General features: G+C 49.9%; 1 protein-coding gene across 2 annotated transcripts in view; it reads left to right on the forward strand.

The window, feature by feature from the left end:
• LOC118215714 (NT-3 growth factor receptor-like) overlaps positions 1-14213 on the forward strand; it is a 202327-nt gene that overhangs the window by 33933 nt on the left and 154181 nt on the right. For both annotated transcript variants that reach the window (XM_035396676.1, XM_035396677.1), the window contains 2 exons: positions 7995-8069; positions 10846-10917. In XM_035396676.1, coding sequence (XP_035252567.1) covers positions 7995-8069; positions 10846-10917 — 147 coding nt within the window. The remainder of the gene's footprint in view (positions 1-7994; positions 8070-10845; positions 10918-14213) is intronic.

The following is a 14213-nucleotide window of genomic DNA, read 5'->3' on the forward strand; positions in this document are numbered from 1 at the left end:
AAAGTGAAGTCCACCATTCCACAGTGAGAAAGATCATGTACAGGTGGAGAACATTCAAGACATCCTACCTGCCCAGGAGTGGGAACCCCGGCAAATTCACCCCAAAATCAGACTGTGCGATCCTCTGAGAGACTGCAGCTGAACTTGGTCCCCTCAGATCCCCCCCCCCCCCCCCACCCCCAGGGAAGCATGCCGTCGTCTCCACCAGAGCGTTCTGCGGCGTGAGAGAGCCCCCCCCCCCCCCCCCCACCCCCCGCCAAACCGCATTTCCTCTGCCGTTCCGCGGCTGGGAGAAAGGCAGGTTATTTCTCCCCAGATGAGAACTCGGAGTCCAGCGCCGCACCCCCGTTCCCGTGGAGACATCCATCAAAGCCCGGCTCTGAGCGAGCGCCTCGCGTCCGCCACGCCCGCGCGGAGCGGAGAACCGGAGGAAGTGTATGAACGTGTCATTACTTAAGGAAGAAGAGTTATGAGTGGAGGGAGGGGAGGGGAGGGGAGGGGAAGGGGGTGCTCGGTGCCTTTTTAAAGTGAGTCCTTTCACAGCCAAAGTGAAAGCGGTCTCTCGCCGCCGGGATGAAAGGACAGTGGAACCAAACAGGGCCGGGGTGCGAGTTTCTAATCAACGGGGAAAAGGTCAGAGCTCCCCCGGCGTTTTTGGATTAGAGGCGCGTCGGCCTTGGCCCGTTGTTTACAAGCGGAAAAAAGCAATCAAAGAACATAAACGGCTTAATTGGAGGCCGCTTTTTAGCGCTTGAAACGACCTCTCGATGTGCCGGATATCTTATCGGTCACTGTCAGCGATTCGTGTAATTACCGTGTCGGAAAATGAAACAAAACGGAACTGCGTCCAAAATTTCAAGTGGAGTGAAATCAATGGCGCGCACAAAGGATCGTCCCGAGGAGGTCCTCGGCAAAATGCCATCTTCTCCCCCTTTTACATTCATTTTCTTTCATTTTGCTATTTCGTCCATTACATATTTTCGACAGTAAATATAAACCATGTCTTGTTTATATATCCTTGGTAACACTGTGATGAATGTAATTACTAAATATTTAGGATACATTTTATTTTTTTAAATTTATTATAATGACAATTAAGACGTGTTTCCGTGCACTTGTGTGCTCCCTGTGTCTCAGCCTGTGGGGGATGTTCAAGCGTAGGCTGATCGGAATGTTTTTTCAAAATTCTAAGTCAGTGTTCCATTGCAGTCAGTCACCAGTAGCGATAGTTACATCGGCATTAGAATGCTCAGTTAAGGACATGCTAATCGCACGTTTGTTATCTCACACTTTAAATGGTTAAAGCTGCCAACTTCCGTGCGTCCTCTACAGTAGGTTCTGTGTTCATTCACACAGCTGCTGGGGTGGGGTACAGGCCCCTGCCTTTCTGGAGATCCAAATCACTCATGCTAATGATGCTAACCTTAACCTTCTCTCAAAGATGTGTATTATTAAAATAAGAGATTGAAAAGACACCTTTTAACTCAGCATTGCCTGCACATTGCCTTGTTTATGTTGTTTGATCGTGAAGACATAAAGGAGCTTGCACATAAGATATGTCAGACTATTTAAAGTTCATCAAGTACGAAATGAGAAATATTAAATATCAAGGGAGAATCGAAACAATATTTTTGCTGTAAGCATAGACAATATAAAAGCAGTTTTCAGCAACTGCCGCAGTACTTAGGGTGAGAATAATTGTTACTGGCAGTCTTCTCACTTTTTGGTGAAACAGATTGGGGTCTCAAAGGGTCTCTAAATGAGAATTCCCTGATATGACAATATCCCCATATGCCCTCCTCAAACACGCTGATTCTGGATCAGTATTTGCCTCTGACACAGTGAGGCTTATTATAAGCGGTGGGTACAGTAAGCTGAGTTTGGTTGGAAATCATAGACTCTGTTGCAGTTTGGCATTGAGGAGGTACAGGATTTGTGCGTTTGTATGTTTGTAGCTCCGCCCCATGCCCTGATTACCTATGGGAGCGTTGGTCAGGTGGCCATTGGTCAGTTAGTCCAACGGTCAGTTTCCCCTTCACAGAAGAGAGAGGGAGGGCTGTCACGAAAGGCTGAAATGAGCTTGGAAATCAATAAAAACTTAATTTGTTTCAATTTTTTATTAAGACGACAACAACGATATTCAGGTATTGCTGTCTGCGGTTACAGACACACACTGGGCCACCAGAGACTCTTTCACTTCACAGCTCCGGTTCCACATTTTCGGCTCCTTAAAGTGTGAACCGAAGGGTTCAGTTTTGGGTTTCACGTGTTTCCCCCATGGGTCTAAATTGCCCCTAGGCACGAGTGTGTGAGCGAATGGTGTGTGTGCCCCGCGACGGACTGGCAAAACTGTCCAGGGTGTGTTCCCGCCTCTCGCCCAATGCATGCTGGGATAGGCTCCAGCACACCTCCCGTGACCTTGACCAGGAATAAATGGTTTAGATAATGGATGGATGGATTTACTCCCCCCCCTTGGGTCTCCGCTACTGAGCTGACACCCCTAAATGGTGCGGATGAGGAGGGCCCAGCAGGCCTTGCTGAATGCTGATTGGTTGTAACTCGGTCAGAATTTTGGTTTGTATTGAAACAAGCTTGTATTTAATTCTCACCCCCGCCACCAAAAACCAGAAGGTCGAATCACACAGCTCACAGCGCAAGGAGGATAAAAGTGCTTCCTGTTTGGTCGTCTCCGAAGAAACGAGTTCGATGCGGGGTGTGGTGCAGCGGCCCGGCCGAGCAGGGAGCCATTGATTTTGACTGCTCAACTGTGTCCTCCCGCTCTTTGATTCGTCAGGGGCGCTCCTGTTTTTTTTGGCTTATGGATTATCACGGGCCCGGTGAATTTCCTCTTGTAAATAACAGCGCCTTCGCCAGCCAAGGGGATGGAGCATTTTCACACAAACAAAAAAGTCAAAATTGAAAAAAAGTTGTTCCCTACGTGAAATAGAGCATGTAATAGACAGTGTAAATGTGTTTAAGTGAGTGTGTGTGTGTGTGTGTGTGGGTGGGGGGGATTGGTAGGTGTGGGTGTGGATGAAAGAGAGATATCAAGCGAGTGGCTGAGTTGTAATTTGGGTTGTAAGAAAAATACCCCATTCTCCGAAGTCATAATTATTTCCAGGGTCAGTGTTAGAGAGCAGTTGAGTAAATGATAAGGGATTCCCCTGGGTCCCTACGGCGGGGAAACACAGCCGGAGCCTCATTCCCGGATCTCCGCTTGGCCTCCAGCCTTGCATCCCGGCTCGTAGCCTCCCTCAGCAACGCTGGCCGTCCCGAGAGAGGAGCCAAATAAATATCAGGCTTTTCAGCGGCAAAAACAGCAACAGCAACAACAAAAACAACAACAACAACAACAGCAGCAGCAGCAGCAGCAGCAGCGGCGGCCAAAGGATTTCCATCTTCGTCTTGGGGGGATTTCAGCTGGTCTTTCCTTTATTACACTTTCTTCCATTAAGCTGGATGCAGCCACGCCAGGGCTGAGTGAAGCCAAGCGGCGGGTCATCTTGCTGGTCATGGTCTGAGGGAGGGGCTGGTCACGGTCAGAAGGTGGGGCTGGTCATGGTCGGAGGGAGGGGCTGGTCACGGTCAGAAGGCGGGCTGGGGACAGTCAGAAGGGGTAAGGATTAAGGCCGTCGGCAGTGGCTTCGGTCTCGAGAGTTGGCGTGGAGACGCACCGAAAGCATTTGCGTTCTCTGAGAGGAAATCACTGATTGAGAATCTGCAATGAACCCCGATGTTCTCCCCTGTCTGTACTCCAGGGTTTCCATGGATGATTAAAATTTTTATTATTATTATTATTATTATTATTATGTTCCAGGACAGTCCGAGTAGATGATGAGGCATCTCTCCGGCTTCACTTAAATAAATTGCAGGCCCACGTCCAAGCACTCGTCAGGTGCTTTTCTCTCTCTGTTTTTTTGTTGTTGTCATGGCCACATTAATGAATGCCTGGAAGATGTAGGCCCTGTTTCCAGGCCTGCTGTGGTTTCTATGTGAATAAGGCAGCCATTAAGGCTGATATCCTGAGGATGCAGTGCCATGCAGTGACTGATTGCTTTGGACTCAGTTGGAGGTCATTGGAAACCAAGGACACTGTTAACATTACACAAACCTGGGCCTGCAACATACAGCGCAGGTTCAGCTGTGTTCAGACATGGCTGGTGATATTAACACAGGAAAACCTTTGGTGTGGAGCCTGTGATTTTCAAACACAGGGTCATTGATATTCACCCCAGGGCCAGTGGTGCTCAGACACCGGGCCAGAGATGTTCTGGATGTTTAACTCTCTGGGTGATGTTTTGGGCATGGGACCAGTGATGTGGCGCACAGGGCTGATGTTTAACATGGGTCATGAGATGGTCAACACGAGGTTAAGGAAGCTCAGTTTTATGCATGCAAAAATGAAATACGAGGAACATTCAAAATACTCAGTCCAAAGCAGCAAGAAGGTCCATCAAAAACTGAACACTGCGTTCACTGATCCAAATCTTGATTGAAAAACCTTAATGCTTAAAATACAAATCTGAACACACGGCTTTAAAGAGCTCCACATCCAGATCCACATTCCTGTAAGCCTCAACACAGGAATTACAGATCTGGATGTGGAACCTTCAAAGTCCTCACACAGATGCCCGACACCAAACAGCGGCTTGCGGAACTCTGCGCGGGGCTCGTGGGAATGGCGGGTGTTTCTGGGCCGGCTCCCCTCATGGGATGGCAGCAGCCACCGCTCAAAGAGCAGCGTGCCGTCAACCCTCACAAAAATGTAATATATCGAAAGATATCAAACTGAAGTATATATCTAAGAATTTACGCTTCACAATATTTTGGCACATATGCAATTTATTGCTGCTTTCAGATACTGAAATATATAGTGTAGTTTAAAAAACAGTCACTGGAAAAATATGGCATTTTTTTCTCCCCAAAAAAAGTTCACATTGACCGTATGTGGCAGAATGTTCCGGATCTGTGAGGGAATACTCTAGGAGAAGTTGGAGGAGCTGTTACGGAAAGGTCGTGCTGTCAGAGGTACGGCGTTCAGCCGGCTGGCGTTTGTGGATCACCTTGGAAGCGGCAGTTGGCGTTTGCGGTCTTGTTTACCCAGGCTTGTGGCGATCGCGTTAGGGTGAGCCGCGCCCCGGAGACGGCCGCCGCGCTCCGGCTCGCCCGTCCTGCGGCGCGCCGCGGCGACCGCCGGGTGCCGAAGACGCGCGATCGTCTCTCCGCGTCCCGGGATTCTCAGAACGCGAGGCGCGTGCGTCTTTCAGCGCCGTTTAACACCGTCGATCCGACCTCTCGCCTCTAACAGGAAGGCGTGCGGGGTCTGTGCAGATTGAAAAGCAAACACCCCCCCCCCAGCTCCGCCCCCCCCTACACCGTTGCTTTATTAGTCCGATGACCTTGGACTTGACGAGCGGGACTCGACGCTGCCGCGGCCTTGTGCCGACAGGCCCGGCGGCGGCTGAGGGGTCTTGGCGGCTCGGCCCAAGGTCTGTTTGAGCGAGCTGAAGGCTCTTTCAGACGCTTCTCAGCCTTGAAGACGTTCTGCAGAAATATGAGCTGCACGACGCGTTTCTTTTCTTCTTCTTTTTTTTCCCCTGGTTGTCCACTGATTGCGTTTGTGACAGCTGAGGCCTATATCGGGCATGACTGACGCACTGTAGAAACAACACCTCAGTTCTGTCTGACTGACGCACTGTAGAACAACGCCTCTCTCCTGTGTGACTGACGCACTGTAGAAACACCTCTCTCCTGTGTGACTGACACACTGCACGAATACCTCTCTCCTGTGTAACTGACGCACTGTAGAAACACCTCTCTCCTGTGTGACTGACACACTGCACGAATACCTCTCTCCTGTGTAACTGACGCACTGTAGAAACACCTCTCTCCTGTGTGACTAACACACTGCACAAACAACTCTTTCCTGTGCACGGCAGACAGATTGCACAAACCAAGTTCTCAGTCCTCATAAGCGTCAGTCTCTCGGGCAGTAGAGTATATCAGCAGGAGACAGAGTCTTTTCAGAGAGCATTCTGGGACAGGAAGGGTGGTAAAATGATAGTCCCTTTAGGCAGCGCAAGAGACTGATTACTCACTGCTGCTTCACTCTGAAAACATTTGCAAATCCAAGTCGGGTGTCTGGGGTAAAATAATGTCTACATCCTCTTAAGGGTCTGTCCTGCTGGTCTCTGTTTGCACTACTGATGTCAAATTAAGAGTCCTTTTATATGAAAAACACTAATGTACTATTTAAGTAAGCATTATTTAATTGAATGTATAAATGAATTCGTTTTGTATTTATAGTTTACATTTAACTTGTGGGTAAATGGTCACTGGTGTTTTATTGTCCTTTTTTGTGTAAATAGATTTGGCGCCCAGCATGGTGGTACACATCCAATTCACACCCTAATTTGGAGCATTTAATTATTATCTGCAACTGCAGCTGCATTCATGTGCGAACCCCACTGCCAATTCGGGAGACCGTAGACATCCGTGGTTCTCCTCCAAACCACACGAGGCCACCGGCTGCTTCTACAGCGAAGCTCGCATGGTGCAGAGTCTGAGGAGGACCTTTCACATGCGGTCCTTGGGTGTCCAAGTGACCAGCAGGGGTCGCTAGGGAGCGGTGAAGCGTGAACTGAACCCAAAATCGACTGAAGCTAGCTGTACCCTGGACGAGGCAATCGCCAGTTGCGTGTCGCCCTTTGAAAATACCAGCCACAGTCAACACTAGCAGTTTTATGGTCCGTAGTATGAATATATTAGTGTCAGTTTAGCTGCAGGTTTGAAGGTCCTACAGCCCATATGCATTCTCCAAGGGGTGTCCTTTCCTCCTGTAATGGATGCTGTCTCTTACTGTTGCATTTCTGAACTGTGATCCCCATGCAGTTGGTTTATTCATTTATCATGTTATATTTTATGTTAGGGGACCGGTACATTTGATCATAGATACATCATTTTAAACAATCTGATTTGTTGTATCGTAATGTTTTTTTTCCCCACCTATGCTACTTTCCAATGCTTGCGCCTAGAAGATTGTAGGTATTTTGTGTCATGCTCATCCATCATTTGAAATATAGTTACAGGATGGTGGTATCACTTCAAGGTAGCGCTTAGGATTTGTATTGTTCCATACCATCCCTACCACAGATTAAATGAAAATATTTAACACTTGTATTTGTATAAGTTATTCCAGTGGGAAGAATTAGTAGATAACTACAGACTATATGATGGCAGTACCCACTCATACGCCTTCTCTGGAAATATATTGTATCTGCATGTTCATATTATATATGGATTCTTTTGTGCCCTGGATAATTGGGACTCTGCAATGACTCACTATATCACTTTCAATATTCATCACAATATTATACTTTTCCCGGGTGTTCGACAAGGGTATGCCGTAAAGTGCAATTTGACGAATATCTTGTAATATACGCTGTGTAAATACCTTTTTATCTGATCTGATTTGATTTGTGGAATTAACTGCTGGTTCATAAGGCAATTTTAAAGGTCTATGTGAAATCTGTGATTCTGTGTAAATGTGCTTTGTTACAGTGTCCATCCCATTATCTAGATATATGCATTTTAGCACGCGGCAATATTACACCTAGCAGCTGTGGGCACATTAACTACAAAGCCTAACACCAGTGTGCTATATTAATAACCTTTTCACTGACACTTCCTGCGATTTATTTCCTTGACATCTAGCATTCTTGGAGAGTTTACGTTGCCATAGTATTTCAATTTTAAAGTGGCTTTGCATTTTTTTTCGCTTTTTTTTTTCAGGAGTTTTCACATCCGAGTTTGTCAGCGCAGTTAATTCCCCCGCATAATTGACGCGTACTTGTGAAAATGTCAATGTCAAGTTGTTCCAGAAAGCAGGAAGCGTCGGTGACGGCGGTGATGATTATGTGTTACAGCGTTCGCCCTCTGATGTTCCCTCTCTCTCTCTCTCTCTCTCTCTCTCCTCCGCCCGTCTCTCGTTTCAGACACATAGAGAACTGGACGGGCTTGCAGACGCTGAAAGACGTGGACATGGAGCTGTACACTGGACTGCAGAGGCTGTAAGTGTCGTCTCGTGCTGTTCTCACACTGTACTACAGCAGAGCTAGCGCCTGTCGCAGAAAAGAGGCGTCTCGTTGGCTGATGATGACCTGTAGGCTCTGATAAGGTGGATGCCTGGTTTATGTTCTCATAGATGGAGGTGATGGTGCGGGTTATCTAGTGGGTGTAGGTGATGGTGCGGGTTGTATTGTAGGTTGGGGCGTCACTCCTGTGTGTGTGAGAGGAAGCGATGATGTTGTGGTTGATGCCATGGGTGTGGGTGATGATGTGGGTTATAGTGTAGATTTGGGTGTAGGCTGTGTTACTCCTATATGTGTGACTGGAGGTGATGCTGGTGATGTCGGTTGTGCGCTTGTAGGTCACTGTGGAAGAGATGGTCCTGATTGTTGTTGTTGTCTGGTGATGTCTGTTGTGCAGGTTTGGGTGTGGGTGGTGGAGTACTGTGGGTGAAGGTGACTGTAGAGGTGTAGATAATGGTGTGGGTGTAGCTAAGCGTGGTGATTTTGACTGTGCGGGTGATGGCGTGAGTGCAGGTGTAGGTTATTGTGTGGGCGTAGAAGGGGTGGTGCTGGTGACGTTGAGCATATTTATCTGTAAGAGCTTACTTCCAGACGAGCCTCCCCTGTTCGGCACGCAAAGGCCTTTGGCCGCTTGGCCCCTCAGCCCCGCTTTCACACAGATCCAGTCATTTGCCAAAAAGCAGCAGGCAAATTCAGTTAACAAAAGTCTCTTTTGAAATGCTGCAGTAAGTTCTCCCTGTCCTTGGCCTATAGCTTTCTCTACCACGCCCCTTACAAAAAAAGCAGTGCCCCCTGTGCTACTCTGGGACAGCACTGGCATTGCCTCTTCTCATCAGAGAAGCTTCCGGAGTGTCCGCCCCTCGTTAGCGTTGCCTGTAGCATTGGCGTCACCGATCACGCCTGGACCGCCCCCCCCTGCTTCACACCAGCGCCTCCAGTGACCGCTGGGGCTTGGCAACGAACGGCTGGCCGTGCTAACGTGCTAAATTCTGAAAACCTGTAGGCTAGTATTCAAACCTGAGACCAAGTATTCAAACCCGAGACCACCAGACCACCAAGAGCTCTCGGTTTTGTGTCGCGTTCACCACTTTGGGCACGTGCTGATGTTATCCTTTGGTCAGTGGATCCTTACTGCCCCCCCCCCCCCCCCAAACCCCCCAGCCCCTGTGCTTTGGGTCTCCATCAAATGGCAGGGTCTCTGTCAGGCAGCAGGCTTCTGTGATTACAGTTTAATATGGTAAAATACTTGCAAAAACCTGTAAGTAGCTAACACTTAAATGCCACAGAGGAGTGTGTTCTTTTTAAGCTAGTGATGGCAAGGGTGGCTCCTTCACACCTGACTCAGCAAAGTCTGCTCCAGAGTAATCTCCCTTTAGTGAACACACACAGATTTAAACGATAAAACTACATTTAGTGCAAATGACTGATCTCAGCTACTCCGGGAAAAGGGGAAACAAACTAATGGTGTCCTGATAATATCCATGTGTTAATAATAGCCTCGTCATTTCCCTTTTCCGTACTGCTCCCCCCCCCCCCCCCCCCCCCCCCACACCCACACCACCACGATCCCCAGGATAATGCCGCTACCCGTTAAATCCATTATCTGACTGGAAGGTCTGGGCTGTCAAATTCCATTAGCCTTGCTGTCAAAAGTAAGGGAATCTAACTCTGCCACCTTCCCTGGCTTGAATCAGAACCTGATCCCTGTAAAAGCCTGCGCTACATTGGCTCAGAACCCCATCTCTGTAAAAGCCTGCGCTACATTGGCTCAGAACCCCATCTCTGTATAAGCCTGCGCTACGTTGGCTCAGAACCCGATCTCTGTAAAAGCCTGCGCTACATTGGCTCAGAACCCCATCTCTGTAAAAGCCTGCGCTACATTGGCTCAGAACCCGATCTCTGTAAAAGCCTGCGCTACATTGGCTCAGAACCCCGTCTCTGTAAAAGCCTGCGCTACATTGGCTCAGGACCCGATCTCTGTAAAAGCCTGCGCTACATTGGCTCAGGACCCGATCTCTGTAAAAGCCTGCGCTACATTGGCTCAGAACCCGATCTCTGTAAAAGCCTGCGCTACATTGGCTCAGAACCCGATCTCTGTAAAAGCCTGCGCTACATTGGCTCAGAACCCCGTCTCTGTAAAAGCCTGCGCTACATTGGCTCAGGACCCCGTCTCTGTAAAAGCCTGCGCTACATTGGCTCAGATTGATGATGCCAGTCGTGCCTCTGCTGGTAGCGGGTTGTTAGTGCCGGCCTGGCAGTGTGGAGCCGTTCCCCCGTCTGTGAGGTGTGGGGCGAGGCTGGGACGCCGCCTCTACCCTGACGGTGCTGCTCCGTGCCGAGCCGTGTGCTCTGGGCCGGAGCGTGGAGCCTCATTAGAGTACATAAAGGCCACCGGGGGAGTAAGGATAAATTACCCCTCCCTCCCCTCCCCTCCTCTCACATTCCCTCTCCTTCCCTCTGCTTTAAAGGAACAGGGGGCCACAGCCCAGCTCTGGTGACCAGTGCGGGTGTGATATACCAGTTATACCAGAGTGCGTTTACCAGAGTGTGTGTGCTTCAACTGCGTCTGGTCTGTGCTATACCTGCGTATGTGTGTATGAGTGTGTGTGCTATACCTGGGGGTGTGTATATGAGTGTGTGTTATACCTGGGTATGTGTATATGAGTGTGTGTGCTATACCCGTGTATGTGTACGTGACTGTGTGTGTGTTACTTCTGGGAGTGTGTACATCAGCGTGTGTGTTTCTGTTTTTCAGAACAATCATGAACTCCAACCTGCGGGTGATCCAGGCGAGAGCTTTCTCCCAGAACCCACACCTGCGCTACATGTGAGTCTCTGCACACGCCCGCCCTCCCTCCTCCGCACTGCGAGAGACACAGGACAGCTTTTTCTGATTGGCTGTTAGGCGAACATGTGGTCTCCCTACATTTTTCTGTCACAGTTTGAATGCTGGGTAGAGGGCTCAAGTGTTTGAACCCCCCCCACAGCTTTCCTCCAGCCTAGAAACTGTGCGCTGCCGCACGGCATGGTGGGTAATAGCGACCTGCTACTGGGGTGTCTTATCTGAACCAAGCTCCTGCTGTTTCGTGTGGGAGTAATCTGCATGTTGAAAATACGGTAATCTCTGCCCTGACCGTGAAAACTTTATTTGAGGAGAGAGAGAGGAGAGGGAGGGAGGAAGGGAGGGAGGGGGGAGAGAGAGAGAGATAGAGAGAGAGGGAGAGAGAGAGAGAAAGAGATAGAGAGAGAGAGAGAAGGTGGGGGAGAGAGTGCAATCGCACTGAATGAAAATCATTTGTACCTGAGAGCACGTAACCTTAGCCGCAGTCTCACCTGTGCGGCCCACCACTTCACCGGATGTCTGCCGTAAACGCCGCCCGTGCGCCTGCATCGCTCTCCCAGGCCCGGGTAATGGCACTGCTATTTGTGGCGAGCGGGGAAAAGCTGAAGTGGGATGGGTGTCGTTATTATTGGGCTCATTACAGGACCCGTCCCTCGCATGAGGCTCAGAGAGAACAGCTGGACATGCACAATGTGGAGTCATTAAAAACACTAAGTGGAGCTGGCTGTCAAATTGGGTCTTAATGGTGTTGAATGTGTGTGTGTGTGTGTGTGCGTTTGTGTGTGTGTGTGTGTGTGTGTGTGCTTGCGTGTGTGCGCATGTAAATGCAGGATAAAGAGGTTACCATAAACAACAAACATTCAAATGAATATTCTGAAGAGCCTCTTAATGTCAGAGCGTGTGAGCGTCTCAGGTAAGAGAAAGGTCACGCAGTACTTAATTATTTCAGTTCTCACTGAAAATTTCCTCTTCCTCTTCCTCTTCGCACCCCGGATCGTCCAAACCACAAAGCGGCCAAACAAGTCAGGCTGCAAAACGCCGCGGTTGTTGCCCAACAACGCGTTCGCGGTCGGAGGAGGAGAGGCTTCGGTATCGCTGCGCATTAGCAGTCCGCGTCCCTCCTGACTCCTGCCGCTAAGCCTAATTGGGTTCCTTTTAATTAATTTAGAGCGGAATCGCATTAGCGGCGGCCCTCTTTGTTTGTCTCTGATCCTGCGCGTCCCCCCCCCCCCCCCGCAATCTTCAGCGCGTCGCCGGGACGGCGGCTCTCCCCCCTCGTTTACCCGCCCCGCCGCTCTCCGCGCGCCCGCGGAAAACGCGCCCCGAGCCGTTTCGGATAAAAGGGAGGGAGATCGATACCCGGCCCTTTTGCTCTGAGCCACCGCTCCGCGGCCCGCTTTTGATGTTTGCGAGCGGGGGCCGAGTTGGGCGCGTGAGGTAATAATATGGCTGCCGTTTGGGTTTCTGTGGGGGGGGGAGATGCTGGATGGGTCCGGCGGGACGGCCGCCACGTGGGGTGGGGGGGCGGAAAGGTCACTCACGCGACGGGGACGGCTGAAAGCCGCTCTCATTGAAGCTCTGAGCCGCCGTGACGTCGCTGTGTAGCGAAAGGTCGCTTTCGCTGTGAACCCGGGTGGGCCCTCCTTCGGACTTCGGCCAGATTCTCTCAAGCGCCGCTGCCGTTCAGGCTGTCCTGCCAGGGCGACTGCTCCGACCCCCTTGTGGATCAGCGGCTTTTTACGTATTCATTAACACCTGCCAGAAATCACGTCCTGTCTGTACACTGCGTTTTTGAGCTTTAATTAACTTCAGGCTTCAGTTTCCAACCCAGTGATCTCCACAAAAATACATTTATACACCAAACCCCTGCACACATACTGCGTACATGCAGGCTCTCACACACAAACTGCGTACGCACACCCACACACACGCGCGCGCACACACACTCCCACACACACACGCCCACACACACACGCCCACAGCGGTTCGCAGGAAATTGTTCCCCGTAGCGGTTTCTTATTGGCACTTCTCCAAGCGATTTGCCTGGAATATTGTTTCGAGGGGACTTATTACTTAATAATCACCTTGCAATTCAGCAAAGATTGCTTTTCACCATCACTGTCTACACGAGGCGCATCTAAGACAGATAGGCCTACTTTAAAATGCATTGCTGTGGGATTCCAAATGGTGAAACGGAGACGATTCGGCCGCAGTTCTCCGGGTCCATTTTCTAATTTTCCTGGATGGAAATTAATGTATCAACCAATTGTTTTGATGGGAGTTTAATAGGTGAGCAGAGGGCAAGTGTGTTGTGGTACGTAAAAACGTCACTCAAGTTCTTTGTTCTGATCGTGTGGTTTCCTGTGAGGCGCGCTGGCCTTAGCACTCCTACCTGCCCCTGGACCCGTGGACTGAGTGGTTCCATACCAGACTGAATCGCTGGGATTCTGGTTCCACCCTCAGAGTCCCACAGCCTAGAAGAAGCCTAGGGCTGATGAGTTGCTATATTACTATCTTACCTCACATTACTCTTCACATGCTCATGTTAAATTTGAGACTGATTTTTGCTGGTTACCTGTAAAGCATATACACTTTAGGGTGTTCGAGGGTGCGGTCTGTGAGGACAACATGCATACATGTGCATCCATAGGTGTTGGCTGACGTGATTTATTAAGGCTGACGGCAGCTGTGGGAAAGAGTTGCTGCCGGTGCATTTTAACACCTGGGGAGCCCAAGGAAAATGGATTTAGCTCAGGCACGAGAGCACCGCCGCGGCTGCTCCAAGGTCCCAGCGGCTGCGTTTGGTAACGCACTTCCCCATCGCGCCGGCTGAAGCCGCGACACAGATCTTGTTCCGTCGAATTCCCGGACGAGCTCTGTGAGGTTAGCCGCGCCCGCGTTTCGTCGATCCCCACGTCTTCCTATGAGCGCGCGCACGGGAGCCCGGAGCACACCCGCCCTTTTTTGCGCGGGAGTCGGGCCGAGTCTCTGCCAAGGCTTTTGGTGACGCCCCCCCCGTCAGAACCCCCACGAGGTATCTCTGCTTTGACAGCGCTGTGAATGTGCCACATGATTGACAGGCATAGCGGTCCAGATCAGCCTCCTTGCTGAGGGCCGTCCTGATTGGTTGTCAAGATTCAGGCATGGTGAAATTTAGAGTGGCTCATTTCTGAGCCTGGAGCAGTCAGACTGGATTTTTTTCCTGACCTTATAATTTGATTTCAGGACGTGAAAGACTTCAAAAATAATAAAAAAAGAAAATGCACATCTTAATGAAAGAC

Source organism: Anguilla anguilla, chromosome 16, assembly GCF_013347855.1.
Source record: "Anguilla anguilla isolate fAngAng1 chromosome 16, fAngAng1.pri, whole genome shotgun sequence".
Taxonomy (NCBI): Eukaryota; Metazoa; Chordata; class Actinopteri; order Anguilliformes; family Anguillidae; genus Anguilla; species Anguilla anguilla.